Raw genomic sequence first — 24,098 nt, 5'->3', positions numbered from 1 at the left:
GGTGGACAGTGGAACATTTTGTTGGATAACACTTCTGGGGGTGGTCCCGTACAGAGGTCAAAAAACTGAGTCCAGTCGATCTTAAAAGACTTGCAGGACACCATAGGCAAAAATAGAGCAGCAACCCCAACCCAGGGGAAGATCGCAAAGTTCACCTGACCCATGGAGGATAAACAAGAGAGCCACGTGGAGGGGTCATTGCCTGCCAGTGCTCTAACAGCCTCTACCTCCTCCATACTCCAGGCCATATAAGATTCTAGAACTTCACATGAGGGCATGATTTGCATACTAAGTCTATACCTGTCCCTGCTCTTGCAGGAACTCTGCAACACAGTCAAGCAGGTAACCAAGGAGGAAGGGTGGCTTTCTGAAGTTGAAGATCTGATCAAACCCTTAAACCACGCTTGTGACACTCCAATACAGGGTGTGGCAATTGGAGGCTAGGACAGGTCGAGAAGAAACAATATCTGCATAGTTGGGGTTCTTGGGGGTATTTAAGGACCCTGTCCCACCAGCTTCACACCAGACTGGCTCCAATCATGGCTCCCAAAATCGGAATTGTGTACATGCTTTTTGGTGGCGTGCGTGTATATGTCTTTGGCAGCAAGGCCGCCCCCAGGGGCATTCCCCAGACCAATCATTGCAAAGATCCTAAACTATGTGGACAGAGATGTCATCCTCAGAGAAGCTTTGAAATTGGGCAGACTGCTATGTGGTGGGGCCATGGTTGTGTTTTTTCTGGACTACACAATGAAAGTTCACCAGCAGCATTGCACCGTCCAAGCGGTCAAGGAGAACCTCAGAGCCATGCAAGTTAAGTATATACTGCAATACCCAGTGCACCTTGGGGAGAGGATGTGGTCTAATGGCCAGGGCGGTCGACCTTGAAGTTGGGGAACCTAGTTAGAGTCTCGGCAGGGATCCTTAACATCCTGCGATTCTGGGAAAATCACTTACTCTCCCTGTGCCTGAAAAAAAAAAAATGAATGTGTCCATCTGTAAATTAACTGGTGCTCATGTAAAGTGCTCAGATACTTTCATGTCTAGTTTGCACTATATAAAAAAATCTACAATGACCTAACATGGTTATTTGACACCCCAGCAAGAGCTTTGTCCTGGCAGAGCAACACTTAAACTTTGGTCAGGCGATACTCACCTCTAGCTACACCAACTCATGGTGACAGTTACACCGGCGCACCAGGAGAAAACAGGCAAAGACACAGATCGGAGGAGGTGATGCTGTATTAGGCAACTATGACCAACATCAGTAGAAGGCTCCCCAGACAAGCAGAGGAGGAGGTATGATGGTCTACATTGGCCACTTGGGCCCTCATAACCTGTGGACACAACGCGTTGATTGGTGCTACAGACCGGGTGCCATGGCAAACCTACCCCCTGAATTGTTATTATGTGTTGTTGGGTGTTACCGTCGAGTTTTTTCTTTGGGCGACAGATACCTCAAGCGGGGGTGGGGGGTTAGGGAGGAAGAACGGAAGGGTGATAGGTCGCTTCTGGTTGCAACACTAAATCAGGGTTTTGATTGAGTTTCCTTGGTTTTGTTAACCATATTCAATGTGCCGGACCTAACACAAGTCACCTTCAGACACACATCTTGCAACACCAGTTACAATGCTTTCAGTCCTAGATGCGGGATCCTCAGGAGGGAGGGGCACACCATAGTCACTTGGAATGGGAACAGGCTGAATTATAACACTGAACAGGGGGCTACCATCGCCTATGCTGAAAGACAACACCCAGTGGTTCTTATGTTGCAGGAGGCACACTTGCTGGGCACAGAATGTTCCTTCTTAGGAAGACATGGCTACTCGAGGTTATATCATTTGGGACACACTAGGGGCTCTTGAGGAGTGGCAAGATTGCTCAGGAAAATGTTCCCCTTGGTGGTACATGAAGTCCCCACTGACCCCCTTGGGTGGTTTGAGATGATATTTGGGACCAAGGAGGAGTTGGCATGGTTGCTTGGTAATGTATACGCCCCACACACCTACTAAACTCGACCCTGGAGGCGCTATCACAACTGTTGACTACCGCCTCACTGAGCTTTACATCGAAAGGGGGAACTTTAATGTGGTGATAGACCCACTGCATGGCACAAATTCTCTTTCACAGGCTCCTCGATCCACGCTCCTTCGGATATGGGCCAAAGTGCTGGGACTGTTGCTCATCTGGAGATAACACAACAAACCAGAAGACAATATACATACAACCCCTCCCAACATGGTACCGCTTCCTGAACAGACTACTTCCTGATTCCTCCCTAAGAGATCCATCACCCAGATGCATATTCTCCCAACAGGCCTTTTGGATCCCACATGGTGTTGTTGACAGTGGGTGGTGGTGGGTCAGTGACCGGGGCGGCCAAATGCCTGGTACATCTTAGATGGTAAATGTAGGGAACAGCTCTGAACTACAATCACGGATTACTTTTAGCTTGAAAGGGGTAGAGTCTTCTACACCAACCATGCTAGGTTTCAAAACAGCCCTTAGAGGATGGGCTTGCTCATACATCTACTGGAAAACTAAACACAGGGAGAGTGAGCTGTTCTGTGTGGAGAGTGAGATCGCACAACTAGACCATGAGATGCTGGCCTCTCCTGCAACAGACATGTAACTTAGTCTTGATCAGGCCCGCTTCACACTGTTATGATTTGTAATGTACCCCAAGATAGGCCTGGGTAGTCACCTAACCTTTCACCTACATTTTCCCTGTCATTGTACTACATAATGGTTTTTGGTATTGACCTTTTACCTAGTTAGGTACTGCATAAATGTTGTGTGGTTCCCTCAAAAACTAGCCTCATTTATTATGCATGAGGATTCCTCAGAAACACAGCAGGATTACCATCTTCTGCATAATAACTATGTATAAGGGTCATCCCTTTCATCATCCACGGCCGACATGACACTGCAAGGTAGAACCCCTTAGGGAACATTTTTGGTATATAAACACCATATCTTTGCTGGGGCAGGCAGAGGAGAAAAGACTTTCATGCTGACACACTGACGCAAGACGCTGAGGTTCCTACACACTGACACTCCAGCACGCAGTGGTCCGACATCCCTCGGGGGTTGTCCTTTTGGAGACCGAGTCGGGGTCCTTCGTTCTCCCACACCACCTAATGGGGTTAATTTTATCCTAGAGGGATTCTTGGCTATACACCTACATACATGCTAGTTACATTTAGATACATCTTGTTAGGGTTAGCATTGTAGGAGTATGCATTATTATTGGCATGCATCTATATACCTCCATATATCTATTGTTTTAGCATTATGGTGGACATCTACCAGCCATTTACTCTTTTGGTGCCTAGAATAGTTTTATCTGTTTCTGTCTTTTGGTTGTTGCTGCACAAATATTTTACACTAGAATGGCGCTGGTTCAATAAATGCTTATTGAAAACGTCCCCATAGTTTATTCTGTGTATCTATCTGAAGACAAAAGTGAGCAAGAGTGACTGAGCGAAAAGCACTGTACTGTTTCCACAATCCCGGAAGGGAAGGGGTTGTCATGTTCGATAGTTGCCAGAAACTATTCTCTCCTTGTTAAGAGAGGTTCATAGTGGCACTGTGAGCTAGCTGGTATACTGGTGAACATATCCGGTGGGGGTGTTTGGAATCAGTCTGGACACCAGTCCCACAGTTGATGTCTAAACGCGCAGATCCTATATAGATTTATAGGAACCACACCACAACATTACTATGGAAGCTCTTAGCTACAGCACAACTTGATTGGCTAAAGTCTCAGGGGAGGACATATAAGATGGGAGATAAAGCAGGCAAACTACTTCTATGGCTCACATCTGCGGACCACCCCAGCAGTTTAGTGGCCAAACTGAGGACCTCAAACCAGATAACAGTTAGAGGGGCAGACCACCTGGGACTTTAAAACTCTGTATGCTCAGCTGGAACCTCCTCCCACTGAGCAAGATGATCCTATCATCTGGATCTGCCACGGAGATTTCGTTAGGCAGCAGAGAGCAAGGACCTAGATCTTTCAATTACAGCAGAGGAGATCCAGCAAGCAATCTCATCTATCCCTAATAGGAAGACCCTGGGCTCAAATAGGTTTTCCACCTCTACGGCTTTTTAAATATACGTTTCCCCATCGATCCCACACCTCTTGGTGATGTATGAAGGGGCATTTGAAAGGAGAAGGCTTCCCTGCGACCTTTTGATGGAAACAATTGTAGTGATCCTTAAGCCAGACTATCCCCTATAGGACTGTGGTTTTTATCCACCCAACTCCCTAGAAGTCAGAATTCTTGCTAAGGTATTAGTCACCCGCCTTACCAAGGTGGTGCACTCAGTGGTCCATTGCGGGGCAAATACCTCAGCTACTTCCATCCAGAGTATCTTTACGGTTCAAATCCACAATTTTTACATTTCCATAATGTGCACTTGGGTATTTCAAATTATGAATTGATGAATGGCTGAACTACAATGAACAAAACTGAGCTGCAGCTTGGTTGATGCTTTTGGGAATAGTGTGTTTTTGGACAACAAACAAACACTATGTATCTCAACAGGCATCTGACAGACGTAACTTTTTTCACTTTTATGGATTAACCTTTAGTGAAAAAAACAGATGAAAATACCTACATATTTTTTACTGCTTCTTCACTTATTTTCTTTTCAACGATTAATTTAGGTGTGAAAACCATGAGCAATCTACATAAATGACAACTTGCTGGATTAAGAATTGTGTCTACTTTCCAGAAACGTATAACTTTCTATGTATATTCTCCTTTCCTCCACACAATGAAAATGGACAGTAATTTCAAAATTAGAAACTATTAGCCCCCACTAAGAATAATACAAAAACTGTGGTAAAAATGATTTTGTTTTAGTTCAGTCTACTCCTGCAAATGAGCGATCTTCATACAACAAACTTGATGCCATATTGAGGGCAAGAAATCTTACTTGCATGGCTTTTTCCACATATTTGCTATTTTTTAATTTCTTTCAGGCCAGGAGGCACCACAAACCAAGGGGTACATTATGAATCCCCCATGTGTAGAAAATGTTCTGAAGGCCTAAATTCTATCTACCCAAAATATAGAAAGCGGCTCTGCACAGAGGGAGAAAAACCTTACCATTTAAAGTGCTAAAATGTATATAGTCTGCTAATTTGCTGGTAAAAGCCAATTATACAAAAATCCAGTTTATATTGCAAGCTTAACAGCTTTTGGTATCCAAGTACCTGGGCATACCAAACGCTTTCGAAAGTTCCGTAAAAATCTGTCAGTCTGTGTCGCTGTTATGAGCAAATGAAAAACGAATGAAAAATTGTGTTTTAATTGCGTAAATAGTTAACAGGATTTTACATTACCAAAGAAAGTTCTTTGCTTTGCTTCCGTGCTTCATTTTTTGCGGACTCAAGCTGTTCCTGTGATTCTTGAAGGAGCTGCCGTAACTTTAAAAATACCAATGTATTACCTTAAACTTGCAACATCAAGTGAAGTATTTCATATTATTTTTACAATGATACAGTTTCAAACTACAACTCAATAACAGTCTCAGAAAACAATTTTACGGACAGATACATAGGGTTAATGGGCATATGGACATATATTTCTACTTGCCGCACTGCTAGCTTAGATCGTTTTCCAATTGTCCAGAGACTGTGCTATTAAGCGAGAGACCAACAAAGTGGGACTGTTTCTGTGCAATGATTTAACCCCTAGTAATTACCAGTTGTTTTAACAGGGCAGTCCGCATCCCCCAACCATGTCACACTGTTCCCCCAACTCTTGCTGTGTTCAGGCAAGTGCAACTGTAGGTAGAACTGAGCAGCATAGTTTAATGCTTGTGTAAAATACAACAATTTCTCTAAGTATTTATGCCTTACTTCTTCATTTTGTGCGAGTTACAGTCAGTGCTTTGAATGGGCAGGTGTGGTCCGGTACTAAGTGCCTGCACTTCTTCAATTTGAAAGGGAGAGTGCTTACACTTCTCCGCACTGCTGCAATACATTTAATGGGAGAGAATACTGGCACTTCTCATGAGCAAACAGGTACCCAGCAGAGTGAGTACCAGCACTATTATCATTTCCATTTAAAGAACTGGTTACAGTGAAAACCAGGCATGATTCCACAAAACTCAGTAGTTACGAGGAGCAAGATACGCTTGCTCTTAGAAATCGTGAGAAAGTTAGTCTTACTCCTGGACATTCATGACCAAGGCATACTTAAACTCAGTAAGACAAAACTACTTATAGAAAAAGTTTTGTGAATCGGCCATTAGAATGCATCTCCTTTAACGTATGCTGCATGTTGCTCCATCACCCAAACTCACACTTACACTTTCAACTTCCTGTGAATAGTTCTGGCACACTGAGCTGGCGGAGTTCATCTGAGCATCTAGCTGAGACTCCAAAAGGGTGATGCATTCCTTCAACTATGGAAAGAAAATCTACGTTATTTCACGCCAAGGTAAAGGGTAAGTTCTTCCGAACACATTTTTTGTTAGTCGAAGTGCAGAAAATACAAAATCCCTAAATCATTAAGTGAGTTCACTGTTTCCATTGCGAATTCAATCACTCATTTCCAAATTAGAGTGCTATCATTCAACTCTTCGAAGCTGCCATTCTTCGCTCTTATTGCTATTATATTTTAAGTGGAAAAGGAGAGAGAGTGTGTGTGGAAGTGTGTGTTTATTTGTTGGTGTGTGAGTGTATGTCTGTGTGCGGGTGTGAGTGCGTGAACGTATGTCCCAGCGAGTGTGTGTGAGAGAGGGTGAGTGTCTGTTTTTAGGTATGTGTGCGACACACAATGCAATGTTCAGAAAAGTGGTGGGTGGAGCCTGTCCTTTAAAATATGGTTTTGACACAGAATATAACTGGTTTTGCAATTGCTTATTTTAATGGGAGGTGCACTGGAAACCATTATCAAGTGTCCTTTTTGTACTCGTGGAAGCAGGAGATTCAGAGATAAGAAGTTTATAATCTGAACTCAAACCTGATCAGTGTTTTGGAGTTCCAACTTCAACTTCTCCACAGTTTCCTCGAAAGACTGGATTTGGTTTTGTGCCTTTAAATATTAACAGAACAATAATAAGACAATATGTTAAACCGGTCAACAAGGCTCACATTGCTAATCAGATTCATCATTAGCAATATTATGATATACAACTTGTTTATTGTACAGTAAAAAGAAGAAATATCCGTCAACACGCCAAACAAACTTCGGCACAAAACCCCCAGCACATAAGACTTGAAAACAGGACAATGAGGAATATTTTATACCACAGATAATAAATGGAGTATTTGGACGAAAATGTGGAAAATTGATTTTATTCTTTGGTACTGTACAGTACCTTTTTGCATCATACTTGTACTGTAGAATACTAAATGCAGTGTTTATGCTTGAATTGAATCCCCCCAAAAAATGCATTCTTAAATGATAGTTTGCCTTCACCGCTATGTTCATCTCGGTTGCTGAAGGATAAGGCAGGCATCAGGACATTGCAACCCCATCAACTGAACAGGCCACCGTAGAGTAATGGAAAGATCTAGAGGCAAGCAGGCAGCTTTTAAAAAAAATCACTCTTGTATTTACAATAGGATTGTATTCGAGGGGTTCTTTACTAGGTTTTATTTTTTGGAATGTTCTGTTAACATATAATTACTTTGGTATATGCCAAGCGCACATCTGCCATTGGGGCGTGTATAGGCAGAGGGGCGTAGTACCAGAATTTGAAATTATCCACTGTTTAGATTCAGCCCCCTCAGCTCAAATACAGTATTAGATAAGCTTCCTCTGCACTCCAGAAATAACATAACATATAGGACCGTGACCCGAGATTGGTGTTTTTGTTTCAACCTCTAAGAACTTGCCATGCTGGGAACCGGCCTGCATATTCACTTTCTTCATTTATCTTTTGCAGATACGCATTACGAGAGATATATCTTTTCTCAAAATAGTACTTCTACATTAGGCTTTTAGCTTTCCTAAGGTTCAGTTTGTTTGTATGGGATTTAATTCTTAACTTGTCAATGTCCTGATTCACTGCAGCTTGCAACCCTTCTCTCTAGTCTGTGTGGTGCCTTTTTACCATTGTACCTCTAGAAGTTATGCAAGCGCGAATGAAATCTTTAAACAAATCCCAAACTATTCCCACACTGGCTATGTTTGTATTCAATTTAAAACTATGTTAACAGAGGTTCCGAGCACCTAACTTCGACTTCAAATTTCACTTTACTGAAGTTCCGTATACCAACTGGCCTGTCTAGTTTAATCCCAGTCACCACCATCACAAAAAAAAAGTAGTCAGAAAAACAATATGGTATGTGGCTGTAACTAATTAAGCCTAATTCACAGGAGGAGATAAAGCAATCTAACCTTGTTGCAGATTTATACCTTTCTGAGACACAAGAATACTCGTGCCTCGTCAGAAATTTCTCTCCCCATAGATCAGACAAATTTAAGTTCTTCATATATTCAGACATGGACATTGTCATTTGGAGCGCATTTTGTTTGCATTCATTTGTTGAAGAGTCAAGCACTGGGATTGGGGAGAAAATTGAAATCCCCTCTCTGAATCAATTTTCCAGGAATAGTTATAAGTGTCTGGTATAACTATCAAGGGAGCTGGATCATCTACTATTGAGGCATACATTTTTGCACCAGTTGTTCTAAAACTATTAATTAAGCCGTTGATCAAGGCCCATATTCTCTCCATCGGTTTAGGAAGAGAATCTGATATTGAAGATTTTTTTTTATATAAATAACAACTTTCCCATGACCAGTCCTTGAACATGAAATGCGATCGAATGCAGCCCACTGCTTAAACATTGTACAGCTCTGCTCTACCCTTTCTCGAAAATATGTTTCCTGAATTATCTGGGTAATGACCTTTCAGCCAACCCTCAATTGTTCTAGCCTTGCGTTTATTGTTCAGGTCATTAGCATTGAACAAAATCACTTTCAGATGGTCGTAATGTGATTTCATCCCTTACTGCAAATAAGACTGCACACCTGAAAACAAAATGTAAAAAAAGACAAATCCTGCCTGGATAACCTTAATATAGGCATATGTAACCAGGATTTTGACGGGGATGGTATACTGGCCGAACTACATAAGAAGTTTGCATTTGTTCTGAACCCTGAAATAGTAAAGCTAGCCAATCACATTATTAGTGGTGGTAAAATCCCTCGAAGATTTCATATAGCAATGATGGTTAGTTTTTTAAAGAAAAGTAAGTGCAGGGAACATAACTCTTATAGACCGATTAGTATTTTTAAATGTTGACTATAAGATGGAGATGAAAGTGCTTGCAAATTGTAGGAGTAAAATTGTTGGAACAATTATCAACCGAGATCAATGCTGCTTTATTTCAGGCCGACAAGTGTCCCCCAACACAAAATACCTGGTTGAGGCTCTAGATTACTTTAAACAAAAACAAATCCCCATCCAAGCATGGTTAGATTCCGGGAAGGCATTTGGCTTGGTCTGGTGGGAGAGTCTTTTTATTATTGGTAAGGAATTTGGTTTCCCCACTGGTTTTACACTAATCATAACTAGAATGTATAAAGCTACAATAGGTCTACTAATTATAAATTAAGTAGATATAGGCTTCTGTAAGATCAATAGGGGAACAAGACAAACCTGTCCCCTCTCTCCCCCATGCCTTTTGCTCTCTTCATAGAACCACTCGCTATAGTCATAAGTGCCGACAGGAACATAGAGCCTCCTATAAGAAGAATTAACAAAATCTAACTATACGCTGACTACATTGACCCAATTTTTAAAACCCAGTTTGGAGACCAGAAGATTATATTTTTTCTAATTTTCCAACAATTTCAATCCCTAGGTGGCTACAAGATCGATAGGTTAAAAACCGAAATTCTATTATGCAACAGCACAATAGACACTATCTTTAGAATTCCATCCTCTGGTCAACTATAAACAAAAGTGGTATTTAGGAATTTGCACAACAGTGAATACAAATGATTTATTTGCAGTGAATTATTCACCTCTTGTTAATAAGATCAGGTTACTTTTTGCCAATAGCTTTAATTGGACGTACTGATTTGATTCATATATTTGGTTTTATTCTTTTAAGCCATAAAGTGATGAGTCAGAAGAAGATGTGAAGGCTATTTTCTATGAATGTATTGTAAGGTGACTTGATAACTTTTATGACCTCTTCAAAACAAAAGAAACAATATATATTTTTTTAAAAGACAATAGTTCAGGTTTTACAGAACCGCCCACACAAGGATGAATATTTGATTGGACTACGGGGCCTTCATGTCCCGACCTATTTCCTCGCCTGTAAGGCTTTGATTCATAAAATTGCAGCCTTGCCACTGCAAACCTGTGTTTAATTCACCAAACCCATTTTGTGATTCGATAAGATGTTTGGTTTTGGGAATAGATACCGAATCAGTATTTGGAAGGGGTGTGCATCGCTTCCAGATACCAATTTCATTAGGGATGTATTAATATTTTGTGACAGATATCCGGTTGCAAAAGATTAATCTTTTACCAAGTGGTATGACATTTGCAAAAGGGAAGGAGTCCCCCAAGGGACCACTTCCTATCAGTGGATGTTGACAAAAAAAGTTTTTAAGGAGCAGGTAGTGGTCCCTGGGACTAATGCCTGCTCCTAAAAATGGTTTGTGTAATTTTGAATTTTTTTTAAACACATCCTGTTTTCCTTTAAGGAAAACTGGATACTTAAAAAAAATGCTTTATTTATAAGCAATTGCAAATATGGTGGCTGCTGACAACAGCAGGTTTCCATGCCTGTGAATGTCGCCAATAGTTGGGGTGTCATAGTCTGCGACCTACCTCATTCATATTAATGAGGTAGGTCGAATTGCAACCCACTACAATTCTGAATTTTGTGAACCAACCTATTAATACATAGGTCAGCTGGCATAATACAAATGCATTCAGTAAAGGTTGGTATACCTTTTCCAAATCAATTTTTTGTGCATTCCAGAAAATAAATTGCAAACTGCAAATCCTTAAATGTCACAATTTAAGATTTCTCAACAGGAAACTTTGTACATAAGGACCTGGTGTTGTAATCACTGGCTCAAGGACGTTTCTTTGACATTTTCAGAGATTTCAATTTTGGAGTGAAATGTGAATGGTGTAGATTTCCCTTAGTTACTTCGTTATTTGTACTTAGCATGTTGAAAGAATGTGCATTTAAGTGGTGGCGTGTGTGTGGTGGTGTGTGTGACTATAAAAATATTTGTGATGTTATCTTTAATTACATCATTGATGACTTCACTGATCATATCACTGATGACATCATCCAAGCTACTGCCCCTCAAAGAGAAACAGTTTAGAACTGGGGGTAAGTCTCATCGATTATGTTAAAACTATTGTTAGAAATGATACCCTTGGGTGGTAGTCCCTCAAACCTTTTGCTTTCAACCCTTCTGTTTTGTTTGTTTTAGGACTCTGTGCACTTTACCTCTGCTAACCAGTGCTGAAATGCTTGTGCTCTCTCCTTCATACATGGTAAAATTGGCTTACACACAATTGACACATTTAATATACTTCCAAGTCCCTAGTAAAGTGGTACCACATGTACCCATGGCCTGTATAGTAAATGCTACTAGTGGGCCTGCAGCACTAAATGTGCCACACACTTTAGTAGCCCTTTAAACCTGCCTCAGGCCTGCCATTGCAGCCTGGGTGCACAGTTTTAAACTGCAGGATTGGTCTGGCAAAATAAACATTTTGCCAGGCATAAACCTTCCTTTTATGTACAAATAAGTCACCGCTAAGATAGGGTGCATTGTGTTTAAAAGCTTGGGCATGTACTTCTAAGTTTTAAAAGTCCTGGTAGTTAAAAACTCTCAAATTTGTTTTTCACTATTGCAAGGCCTACTTCTCCCGTAGGATAACACTGAGTTACCTTATTACATTTAATATGTGCTATTGTGTGTTTTGAGGAAACTATGAAAGTCATGTTTGGTGTCTGAGCAATTTTAGTTTAAAACTCTCTTCAAAGGTAAAGTCAAATATGAAGTCACAATTCTGAAAACACACTTTTAGAAAGTTTGCATTTTTTAGTCCTAACCATTTGGTATCTACAGCCTGTATCCTGGGTCACAGGGCTAGGTGTAGTTGTCATATGGCCCTTGCATATTCCTCACAGACAGTACCACAATAGAGGGTCTGGGTATTGTCAGGAAGGGCCATCTTGACTTGATAGGGTTGGAGCTTTCACTTGTCACATTTGTGCTACAAAAGACACGGCTCAGCTCACACACAAAGGACTTCAAACTAGCCTATTGCGATTCCATAAAGACTGGAACCAGGGCAGGGAGGCAGGAAATTCCAGACTGTAGGGTGGGGAAATTCCAGAAGCTTCAAAGGGGTAGCAGGTATAAAAATAGGTCCCTTAGACCCACTCCTGGACCTGTGGATAGTACAGACAAATGACTGCCCTTCTGAAAGAGGACTACCCTGCTGCTTGAGGCATGCCCTGTGTCTCAGAAGAAAGACTGGACCTGTACCCTTGATCCCAGGCTTGAAGTGACTCCAAGGGTCAGCTGGCTGGCCTCATACTCTGAGCTAAAGGGACACAACAAGCTCCAAAGGTCTCCCTGCAACTTCCAGCTGACCTGCTGCACTGGACCAACAAATGGACCTGCCAGAGCCCTGCGGGCCTGTGCTGGAGTGAGTTTGCTATTCCCAAGAGGTTCTTATCAGGTCACGGCTAAAGTGCAAATGGTGTGGTCAACATGTTTCTCGCTTCTAGTAAATTGACTGCGATTCTTCAGGACCTAATAAAAAACTACAATCTACAAAACATGACCTAATGATTAGTATCAGTTAAAATACAGCACATAAGTTGTACTACCTGTATGACACTGCTCTTGCCTAAAGGTTAGAGTTATGGGGTGTCGACAGTACCCGGTGGGTCTGACATCAAGGGAGAAGCCATAGAGGTTAAGGTTTCTACTGCTTGTGTCAGGGCCAGTTGTGCCTACCCTTCTCACCGGGTCCGGATCCGGTGAGAAGGGTAGGCACAACTGGCCCTAGTGTGGTCACCATGTTGACCACACCATTTGCACTTTAGCCCCGGTCCACTCGGGGAAACCACAGTTCCCACGAGCACCGGCTATCCTTGATTTTACTTGTGGCAGAGGACCACCAGAATAAAATTGTTTCCCGGTACCTTGTGCCACATTTTATCCTCACCCACACTATCTACTCTGTCCTGGCCCCTCACCCCCACTTCACCCATAGGCAGTTGGATAAAAGATCTCCGATAAAGAGCCCCTCTTTGAGGTGAGCCCGTTGGGCATTGCACCGCCTGCCCAACGAGGAGCATTGCCTATGATGAAGCATGACACTCGCAAGGGTGTGTGAGGCCTTTATATCCAACAAATTGGATACCCAGGGGTGGTCCTCCATTGAGCACTAGCCCTTATACCCTAGTGACCTTCTCCTTCCTTCTTCCCCTAGGAACAGCCCAGTCATCTATTTTGTTGTCTTCAAGAAGGAGAGAACCTCACATTTTTTTAATTGCCTATCTCTGGTTCTTCTGGATTGGATTTTAGTAGTTTTGGTGTCAAATAATTAATTAAAATTGTACCCTATTATCTGAAAATGGTGTGGGAATTTTTTTGTGTTGTGTTTTCACTTTATTACTGTTTGAGTACTGCATAAATACTTTATACATTGCCTATCAATTAAGCCGGACTACTTTTGTGCCTAGCAATCAGAGGGTTAATCACAGGTTATTTTAGTGACTTTTTGTAGTTCACCCTGCCAAGGATTGTGGATGTTGCTTGAGTAGGGGTTCCCCCCTCAACCAACAACACAATATCTCACAGTTATGGTGCACACTTGAGCTACAAGTGAAGTTTTAATTGCAAGAAGAACTTCGTCAAAGAAAGGTGGAGACTTAGATTACATGGTGCTAGTTGAAAAGGTGTGTTTCAAATATGTTGCATCTTAATTCAAAGGCTTGTTACCAAAAGTTTGAGAAAAGCTATGGCTTCTCCTTATGATATAGTATTCACCTGCTGGTTCATGTGTACATGTGGACGTTAAAGGGTTAGACAGTGCTGCAAATAATTTCTATATAAATTGGAGATTTATAAAGTTCATATATTTATTTTCAAAAGTTCTGTGAAAATTCTGAGACATTATACATTATTGTAGAATATATCATATGTGGGTGACTCGGGCAGTTCAATTCACAGTATGATTGCAAACACTTAAGATGGTGCACACCATTCTGCTCATTTCAGGAATATGTGTGCAGTTTTACACACTACAGAGAGTTGTCAATAAGCCCTGGTAATGTATGACTTATAATTGGCTACTGTCTACAAATGAAGAAGTGCACTTAAAAATCTATTTCAGATTAGGTATTTAGCAGGCCATTGCCATGGTTCCACCAAGAAGAGGCAGGGAGCCAGGGTACCCCCTACCCTGCCCCTTATATGTGGTTTTCAATTTTAGGACAAGGAGACAGAGTCCCAGAGTCCTGTAATGGTGGTCACAACTCTTTTCTTCATGTTGCAGTCAGCGTATCAGATCACTTGGTCCCACAGACAAACAGGGAAGGATAAATCTCTCAAACAATCAGATTTCTCAATTTCTTCTTTTTTAACTTACGGTACCACGGGAGTGCAGCGGGATCAACTATCTAAATATACCAATTTTTTAAACGACAAGTGATCCATGAATGCAGATTTCGCAAAAACGGCTGTACGGATTTACACCAAATAACAAAAAGCATACTTTCTGACTAAATTTATAACTTTCAGGCAAACTTAGTGAAATTCCGTTCAACTGTTTTTTTGTACCCCTTCCAAAAATGTAATATGGAAAAATTACGTTTTGTAACGCCTCACTTCACTCCCCACCCTTTTTCTCGTCCCCTAGTTCATAGATTACTCAAAACATCCATTTCCTTTATTCGCCACAAACAAGCGCTGAAAGACGAGTTTCGGCACGTCGTCTTTCTCAGTATATTATATTATATATATATATATATATATATATATATATATATATATATATATATATATATATATATATATATATATATATATATATATATATATATATATATATACACATAGGCCCAATAAGAAATTCTGGGGTACTATAGTCGTCAAACGAATAAAACCATCTAGCACTGCCAGGTTTTTAATAATTATTAGTTTAATCACACATTATGGGGAAACCACATAATTCTTTTTTTAATGTACAGGAACAACACATAATTTCCCAAGCAGTATAGTAGCAGTAATCCAAAAGTTAACAAAGCCCACTTGGGCCGTATATCTAAATTTCCTCTCACTATACTCAATTCCACAATGAACAGAGTTTAGCGACTAAATATGCACTTTATTTGCCAACTTTGCACAAAAATTACCCTTTTATACAAAATAAATTTTTATAATATTTTAAAGGGTGTGTATATATGATGAAATATTATAATTGATGTTGGTGTATATAGATGTCATTGCTGATACTATGGTAAATATTTATTATATTATGATTGCAATTTTGCACATATTTATATATATTTTTTTAAATATTTTACCTATGTATTGTGAATTTTGCACAGGTCTTTGGAGTATTAACAAACGAGGAATTGGTTAAGAAAACAGTAAAGCACATGAAAATGGAATTGTAAATAATTCGTTGAATGCTTTTAAAACTTTGGATTAGGCTGAAGTATGTTGTTTATCTCTATAGGCTTGGGAGCATGTGACTGTTCCTGCACTACAAATCACAAGGTGAATCACGACCATGTCATGTGATCAAGGGCTCCAGGGCCCGAAACGTGTCATGGCGGACAAGAGGGTGCACAAAGAATAAAAAATATGCGCTGAAACCAACCTGAATGGGTCAGATTCGTTATTTTGTTTCCAGTCTCCTTGGTTCAAACAACGAAGTTCTTGGTATATATATATATATATATATATATATATATATATATATATATATATATATATATATATTCAATGAAAAAACCATTGGTTTTAGGCCATATATAGTTAGGGATTTGCATTTACAAAACCTTATTTTACTCGCATAAAACCATTGAAATTCCATATATAGTTAGATGCGCTAACTATATATCGCGCACCCGCAATCCACTGCTGATGATGTCACATATTACATCATTCATGACATGGTCAGTGACATCACTGATGACATCACTGATGACAACATCCAGTGACTATGTTTCTGTAAAGTTTAAATATGTTTTACATATTGAAGAATGAGTGGATGTATAAGTGTCTGGATGAAGAATTTAGTAGGTGCATGACTGACTGTATGAAAGAGTGATTAAATGTGTCTCACTGAGTGCATGGGTTAGTGACTAAACTGTCTTAATTTGTGCATCAGTATGTCTGTTGTTGTGTAAGCTGCTGCATGTGTTGATCAGTAGCTATAAGAGTGGCTATATGGGTTATTGATTGGTTGCCCAAGAATTTGAATGGGAGGCTGTGTGTGTGTGTGGGTGGCTGGGAGGTGTGGGACTCTGTGCATAGATGTGTAAGCAGTTGATTCACTAGGTGTATGAGTTCAAGAGTGCATGTGGAAACAGCTATATGGGCGGTTGACTGTGCATGGGTGTGTTGGTGAGTGAATGGATATCTCAGTGCTACATGTGCAAGTAAATACGTATGTAAAACACAATACATGTGAGAGTTGGCATATATAAATAACTGTGGATAAGAGCCAGTGAATGTGTGAGTGGCTGTATGGATCACTGTGAGCTTGTATCAGGGATTGTATAAGAGAGTAAATATGTGTTAGAATATGTTTGAATAAGTAAGGTGTGTATAACTGTATAGTTGAGGAAATGGAGGTGTGATTGATTCTTTGCATGACTGACTAGGTGTGTGAGTAACTCCATGGATGAGTGACAGTCTGTGAGTGTCTGTTTATACTGAGTGTATGTAAGGTTATATTAGAGTCTGAAGAGGTTCATTGTATTATCACATGAGTGATGTCATCAGTGATGTGATCAGTGATGTCAAATGAGATGTCATCAGTGATGTCATTTCAGTTGTCATCAGTGATGTCATCAGTGATGTCACTGACCATGTCATGAATGATGTAATATGTGACATCATCAGCAGTGGATTGCGGGTGCGCGATATATAGTTAGCGCATCTAACTATATATGGAATTTCAATGGTTTTATGCGAGTAAAATAAGGTTTTGTAAATGCAAATCCCTAACTATATATGGCCTAAAACCAATGGTTTTTTCATTGAATTTTCAAGGTTTTGTAAATGCAAATTCCTAACTATATATCGACTATAACCTATGGTTTTTTCTGTGAATTTCAATGGTTTTTTAATAGCAAATATCAAAAGCTGTCAAATGTCAAGTACGTGATAGGTAAAAACGTTTTCGTGTTTATGCACGCTGATGTGCTTTGAACGCTGCCCCCCCCTCCTCCCCTCTTTTCTCTTAGTAGTACTCTCTCTTTGCAGATAGTGAACGGTAGTTAACGCAGACCTTTACCCCCGTTGTAATCCGTCGTACCTGCTTGTCTCTCCATTTGATTGATTGTTATCCAAGCATTTACTGTTTTAGAATTGGTTCTCTTTGGATCATTCTCTATTTACAAACAAGCACAAAGTCGCAATACTCTGTTTAGTCTTTGCAGATAGTGAAAAATCGTGTAAAAAAATAAAAGTAATCGAGCAAAATCAGTAGACCACTAATTCGATCTCTTTTTGACCTCGGTAAAATACAAACATTAGGAATAACCCTTCATGAGAAATACGAAAATAGTGAAATGAACTGAGCTCCACACCATGAGGGCTGCAAGACAGCTCGACTCCGCCACCCACCCCGCCCAAAATAACGACAAACCCTATGCAAATATTATAAATATAGACAACACACCAGCAAAGAAACAGGGTAAAACATTTTATTAAATAACTATTTACATAACTATTTTATACTTTTTATTGCCCGATCCGGCTAGCTCAATCGATCGAGCATGAAACTCATGCACTGATAGCAAGCGTTGAGAGTTTGTAGAACGATGGCTTCAGATTTTCCACATACGGTGTAGTGGCGCGAACTGGGAGGGGGCGTTTGGATTCTACCCCTTCCCCAAATAAGATTTTCATACGTGAATGTTCGTTCATGCTTTTTGTCCCTGAGTTGCTTCGATGTCACTGCCTTACACAAATGGCATAAGTCCTGGATGTTGAGTGCCATACTTCAGAGTTCTAAGCAGCGCTTGTAACACTGTTTAAACCTTATTTGCACCTGCTGCAGCTTCACTATTCAAAGTAAGTGGGGTCCGTTTGTGGACCTGACTGCATTGGAAAACAATGTGATACGGTGCCTCCCTAAACCGCTTGACGGAGGCCCCCGAGGGGCGGTGAGATGGCGCGGACTGAGAGGGGGCACTTGGCTCCTGCCCCCTCCCCAAGTCGTGTTGCCCTAGTGTGGCCTGAGATCGCCCCCGGCATAGGCGGCCGGCTCCCGGGGTCCGGCGGAATTTTTTCCCTTTTGATGACTCTTCCATTCTGGACCTTGTCCCACAATCCGTTTGACCTGAAGACACGCTGTCGTGGGGCGCCCCTTTACCGTTTTAGTTGCCATTCCGCCCGCTTTTGGTACTCTGTGCCTCTTCCGCCATTCAGCTGTTTACCGCCCGCTCTTGCGACTACAGCGTCTCGCTCACCATGTAGTTGAGTTGCTCCCGCTCTTAAGATTTAACCAAACTTTTTGGACTGCTGAAAGCGGTTGTATTCCGACCGCTGGTTGGTGGAGACATTTTGACTATATTCTGGACCTGCATTGTCGCCTAATGCGTCATATGACGCGACGCGTTAGCGCACCCGGAAGTGCTCCGGTGCGCAAGGCGCAGCTTCCCGGAAACGATCCAGAGCGCGCCGCGCAGCGCGTAACGTAAGCATAACAGGTCATGTGACTTGTTAATAAAACTTTTCATTGGTTCATTTTACTTTTGTTTTCCTAATGATGTAAGACTAGGTCATGTGACCTAAAAATAACACTTTTCATTGGATTAAAACATTTTTTTTCCCAAACGATGAAAGCCCCACCTTGTTTCTGGATGTTTCAGACTGAAGCTGGCGTCACCATGAGAGCACCACCATCTCGTAGCTCCGTCGTGGCCATTCCGCAAGCAATCATGGCAGCCGCTCCCCACCGGAAGCCTGCGGGAGTCGACGGCTCCCAAGACTTTTGTACAATCTTCAAGGCTGAGGGGACGCTTTCGAGAATGGAACCCAAGCCCTGGCAGACAAGCGTCCGAGTTCCAAGGTGTCCCAGGGCCATTTTACTGGACCAGGCCCAAATCCGAAGAGCCGGCCGCCATTTTAAGAGTCCTGTGGCAGCCGCCTATCGCTGCACCGCAAGAGTGGGAGCAACTCAACTACATGGTGAGCGAGACGCTGTAGCCGTAAGAGCGGGCGGTAAACAGCTGAATGGCGGAAAAGGCACAGTGTAGCAAAAGCGAGCGGAATGGCGACTGAAACGATAAAGGGGCGCCCCACTACAGCAGACGAGCCTCCGCCATGTGCTTCAAAACTGCATATGTATCTCGTGATATCAAGGTTGGGCAACCAGTACACAACAAGCAGTTACGAGTCCCATTTACACCGGCGCCATTTTGGGCGCGGCCGGGCAGGTCCAGGATCTAGTCAAACATAACAAATGAGGCTGACGTCTCTGAAGCAGTTGACGAACAGCAGGACATAGCAAATAAACATGAAGTCTCTAAAGCTGTTAACTCACTGCAGGACAAAACAAGTGAACCTGAAACCTCTGGAATAATTGTCGCTCAAAAGAACAACACACAAAACTCTGTAGAGCCTGAAGAAAGAAAAACAGAAGGGCACTGTAGTTTCAGACACACTTAACACTAATGACTAAACAAAGATATCGTCTGTTTATGAAGCAGTTATGTTCACAGAATTGACAAAGAAGTGTGCAGACACCAATGCTATTAAGAAACACAAGGAAATCCCTAACGCATTTGTCAGTCATTGGTTAAGCAGCTAGGACCTGTTCACTCTTGACACCCCAGGTGCTGTGTATGTTGCACTATAGTGCTGCATCGGGAAAACGGACAACCCTATTGATGTTGATTTTTCATTATTGATTATTGTAAAGAAATGGCGACTCCCCACTTTAGCAGATTAGCTAAATGTTTGCGTAATTTAGGCATAAAAGTTATATTATTGTTGTTGTTGTTGTTATCGTTATAGTTCTGGTTAATTTCAAAAAATGTTTAAATATATTTACAGTTTTTGTTGCGTTCGTTATATTTAAAAGTTAATAAAGTTTTAAAATCCAACTTTGTTGGAGTGCTATATATTTTTAAAAAATCGGGTGAATGGGGCCTTGAATCGGGTTATTGTCATGTGTGGGCTTTGCAAGTGTACTGCTACAGGATCGGACATTTCAAACTCAAATGCACGTTCTTTTTCTTACCTTTCCGAAGCATGGAGCGCAATAGCAGGCAGAGAAAGGGTGATGCACGTGTTGAACACTACCTGACCTGGCAAGTTGCTAGCAGTGCCCCCCCCGCCCGCTCCTGAAAGAGGGCACACACACACCGCCGCCCCGAGTACTTCACAAATCTTTAAAAGACCATGCGCTTGTTCATGAGGCTTAAATGGTTTATCACCCCTTCTAGAACCCCTGCATCGACCCTCTGACGTTTCCTGGAAGAATTAGCACGTAACACAATACCAAGCCCTGTCAGCTGAAACCCCCGAGAAATCGTGGGGCATATTATCAAGGGGGTTTATTTCCGCTTTTTTGGCTTTAAAAGCCAAAAAAAAAGAGATAAAATTATCTCCCTATTACCAAGCTGTCGCTAACACCAGTTAGTGACAGCTAAAAGGAGATAGCGACCATCTTGGGCCCCGCTTTGCATGTCAGTGATATTTATCACTAATGACATGCAAAGTGGGCGTGCCAAGATTTTAGCGACTGGAAACAGTCCCTAACCATCGCTATCTCCTATTACCAACTTTTGGAGATATTCGCGCTAAGCGCGAATATCTCCAAAAGCTAACACCTGCCCTGAGCAGTTTTTAGCCATGTTATCCAATGGGAGGTGGATAACATGGCTAAGAGCATTTGCTGGATAATGCATGAATATCGCTGACTTTTCAGCGATATTCATGCATTGCGGCCGTTTTTTATCGCATTTGCGATAAACCTTGCTAATAGCAAGGTTTATGTGCGATAAAATTCGCCGATGTGCGGCGATAATTTTTGTCTCTAAACAAGTTAGAGACAAAAATTATCGCTAGTTGTTGGTAATATGCCCCCGGGTTTTTGCTTGCAGAAATCGGGAGGCGAAAGACTAGCACTGAAATCAGTAGTCTCACGCCTGAATCGGGAGGGTTGGCATGTCTGGATTCTCTACAGCTGGGGCCATAAACAACATCCGCAGGGCTAGGTGATAGCCTGGGTCCGGCCTGGACAATCGGACACAGAGGAAGAGGAGTGTCAGAGGGTGCGGTAGTGAATAGGGTGAAAGGGAGGTGTCGGGCGGGCACAGGGTGTGATTCTCAGAGAAGAGCTATGTAACAAAGAGGGTTTTGGCAAACGCACAGTAAGGCTGTGCCAGATACTGAATGAACAAAGGGATTGCCAGTACTGTGCAATTATTTATGTTTGTTTAACCAAGTGTTGAGCGAAAACATTAACTCAACCCAGAGACCACCAATTCAGTCTTGAATCTTTGTGAAAATAAATTTGTTATTTTTTAACTTGTTTCTTTTTTTCTCATGAACGAAAGATATAACCAATCAAATTGAACAAAAAAGTCATTTCAAAAAGGAGTGTTCGCAAATTGCTCAACATGTAAACAACACTCTTTTATAAGTGCATTTCTAAATAGTAACAAAAGCCAAAGACAACAGGGTAAGAACCCACAACACAGTTCACCAATACAACATCAATGACACATTTAGACAACCATTAGACAATAGACAACATATAAAGGTAATGGGGCTAACTAAACAAGCCAAACTAGATGGCGCCTTCCGTGTGATTGAGCACCGATCAAAACAGGACAGCGCAACAATTAAAAGGTGTTGCCATTCAAGTAAACTGCCAAGACGGGTGAAACTCCCCATTGGCCTGTCAAACATATTTTTGGATTACCGCAAAACACCAACAATGTTTGAACATTTGCCTCAAGCACACACAGATCATGTCTGTCGGTCCTGAAGAGAATCTCTCAACTTAAGTAGAGATTCGAAACGCGTCGACCCCTTCTCTTCATTAATTGACCCCCTCTCCTCATTAATTCTGATATATTCTGTTTTTGCGACCAACCTTTATTAGAAAATATCGAAAATATAAATACAGTGTGTGGTCGTATATACAAAAAGAGATGTCTAATTTGGCACGTTTTCATTTAGATGTATAGGCCTTGTCTTACAATTTGAGCAGAAACTCTGCAATAGGCCCTACCCTGTATAGGTAGTATCTAAGGAGTGGCTTTAGTTAGCCCCATTACCTTTATATGTTGTCTATTGTCTAATGGTTGTCTAAATGTGTCATTGATGTTGTATTCATAGTTCGGAGCGCTGTTACAGATATATATCTTGTTTTGAACGTTAATTTCTCAAAAACTACTGGAGCACATATATTGAGACCTAGCAAAGGCACATCGGGCTAACAGTCCCTACAATTTTGCCAAGTTTCGTGCAAATCCATTCAGCCGTTCGAGCTAAAAGTGAGTCCAACCGCCCTATGGAAATTAACATGGGAAAAACGCGTTTTGGGACCCCCCTTTTTTCTCAGCCCCCCCTTGACGAAACCCCCCCACATTTTCAGGGGCTGCTCAGAAACAAAATGTGCCATTTTCCTGAAAATTTCAGCCGATTCCGTCCACAAACGCCAAAGTTATTAGACATAGAATTTTCAAAAATCCCATAGGGAATAAATCCTAACTATATATACCTACTGGCGATAGCCAGTAGGTAATATATATATATATATATATATATATATATATATATATATATATATATATATATATATATATATATATACATATACACACATATACACACACACACACAGTTTAGGTGAAGAGCAGCTCCTGTATAGAGCACCTTACAACACCAGTGACACTATGAATGTGCTCACCTGTATAAATAAATAATGCTGCTATTCACTACCTTCATTATGAAAGGATGAGTTTGACATGAATTTATCTAATGTTCTTTACAATTAGTGAGACAAAAGTACTTTTTCTCAGGATATTTGGAGTAAACTATCTTTGCCACAGAGATGTCTTCTGGCGCCCCATCTTTTTCTTTGGGAAAAGTGGTCAGAAGTTTGACAGTGTCCAGGGGCTCAAACCTGTGCAAAATTGGTTAAAATTGCTTATCGTGTTGGCTCAGTAGCCAGAAGTTTAGAGATTGAAGTGGTTGCTGGTATACGTTTAGTGCATGAGATTTCCCATTTATTATAGAACTCTGTAGCATATCAAATGCATTCTTGACATATACAAAACCAACCATAATACCGTTGTCTGCAACATACCTCATTTAGGTCTGCCTCAGACTTAGCTATTTTAGCTTTCCATACCAGTTCCTCTTGTTCAACACTCCTCTGTAGATTTCGGAGCATTCCTTCCTGTATTGATAGAGCAAAAGGCATTATGAAGGTCAGCTTTTCAAACTTTCCTTTTGTTTTAGGAGAGGAAATCATGCAGTTAGTTACTAGAGCTCAATATAACACAAGACCACATTCAACTCTTATGTTCATTTACTCCAATAATTAAGAGCAATGGCATTTCATTAAATATGTATCATTTTCCTGCCTTATTTGGTCACCCACCGGAAGGCATGACAAACACCTAAAGTATCTTGCAGCTTTAGGCAACTGCTATCAGCTCTAGTATATAAAGAAACAGTTAGTTCCCTCCAGCAAGTTATAAGGCTTGAAATTACTGTAGATTCACAGGCTGTCAGTTGTTCTGTCATCAAGTGATACATGTTGAATAAATAAATACATTTTGAGTGCCTACCATACATCCCGTCAGCACGACTAATAACAATGATGGTCCAGTGCTTAATTTGTAAAAGAAGGAGTGCCGCTGC

At 41.1% G+C, this 24,098-nt stretch overlaps 1 protein-coding gene across 7 annotated transcripts in view; it reads right to left on the bottom strand.

The window, feature by feature from the left end:
• Window positions 1-24,098, bottom strand: part of RRBP1 (ribosome binding protein 1) — a 331,988-nt gene that overhangs the window by 31,940 nt on the left and 275,950 nt on the right. For all 7 annotated transcript variants that reach the window (XM_086926921.1, XM_086926923.1, XM_086926925.1 and 4 more), the window contains exons 24-27: window positions 23,539-23,631; window positions 6,981-7,052; window positions 6,325-6,420; window positions 5,354-5,437 (exon numbers count right to left, since the gene is read on the bottom strand). In XM_086926921.1, the coding sequence (XP_086783047.1) occupies window positions 5,354-5,437; window positions 6,325-6,420; window positions 6,981-7,052; window positions 23,539-23,631 (345 nt within the window). The remainder of the gene's footprint in view (window positions 1-5,353; window positions 5,438-6,324; window positions 6,421-6,980; window positions 7,053-23,538; window positions 23,632-24,098) is intronic.

This window comes from Lissotriton vulgaris, chromosome 6 (genome assembly GCF_964263255.1).
Source record: "Lissotriton vulgaris chromosome 6, aLisVul1.2, whole genome shotgun sequence".
Taxonomy (NCBI): domain Eukaryota; kingdom Metazoa; phylum Chordata; class Amphibia; order Caudata; family Salamandridae; genus Lissotriton; species Lissotriton vulgaris.
Note: the sequence above shows the minus strand (reverse complement) of the source record. Positions and strands in the feature narration are given on the sequence as shown.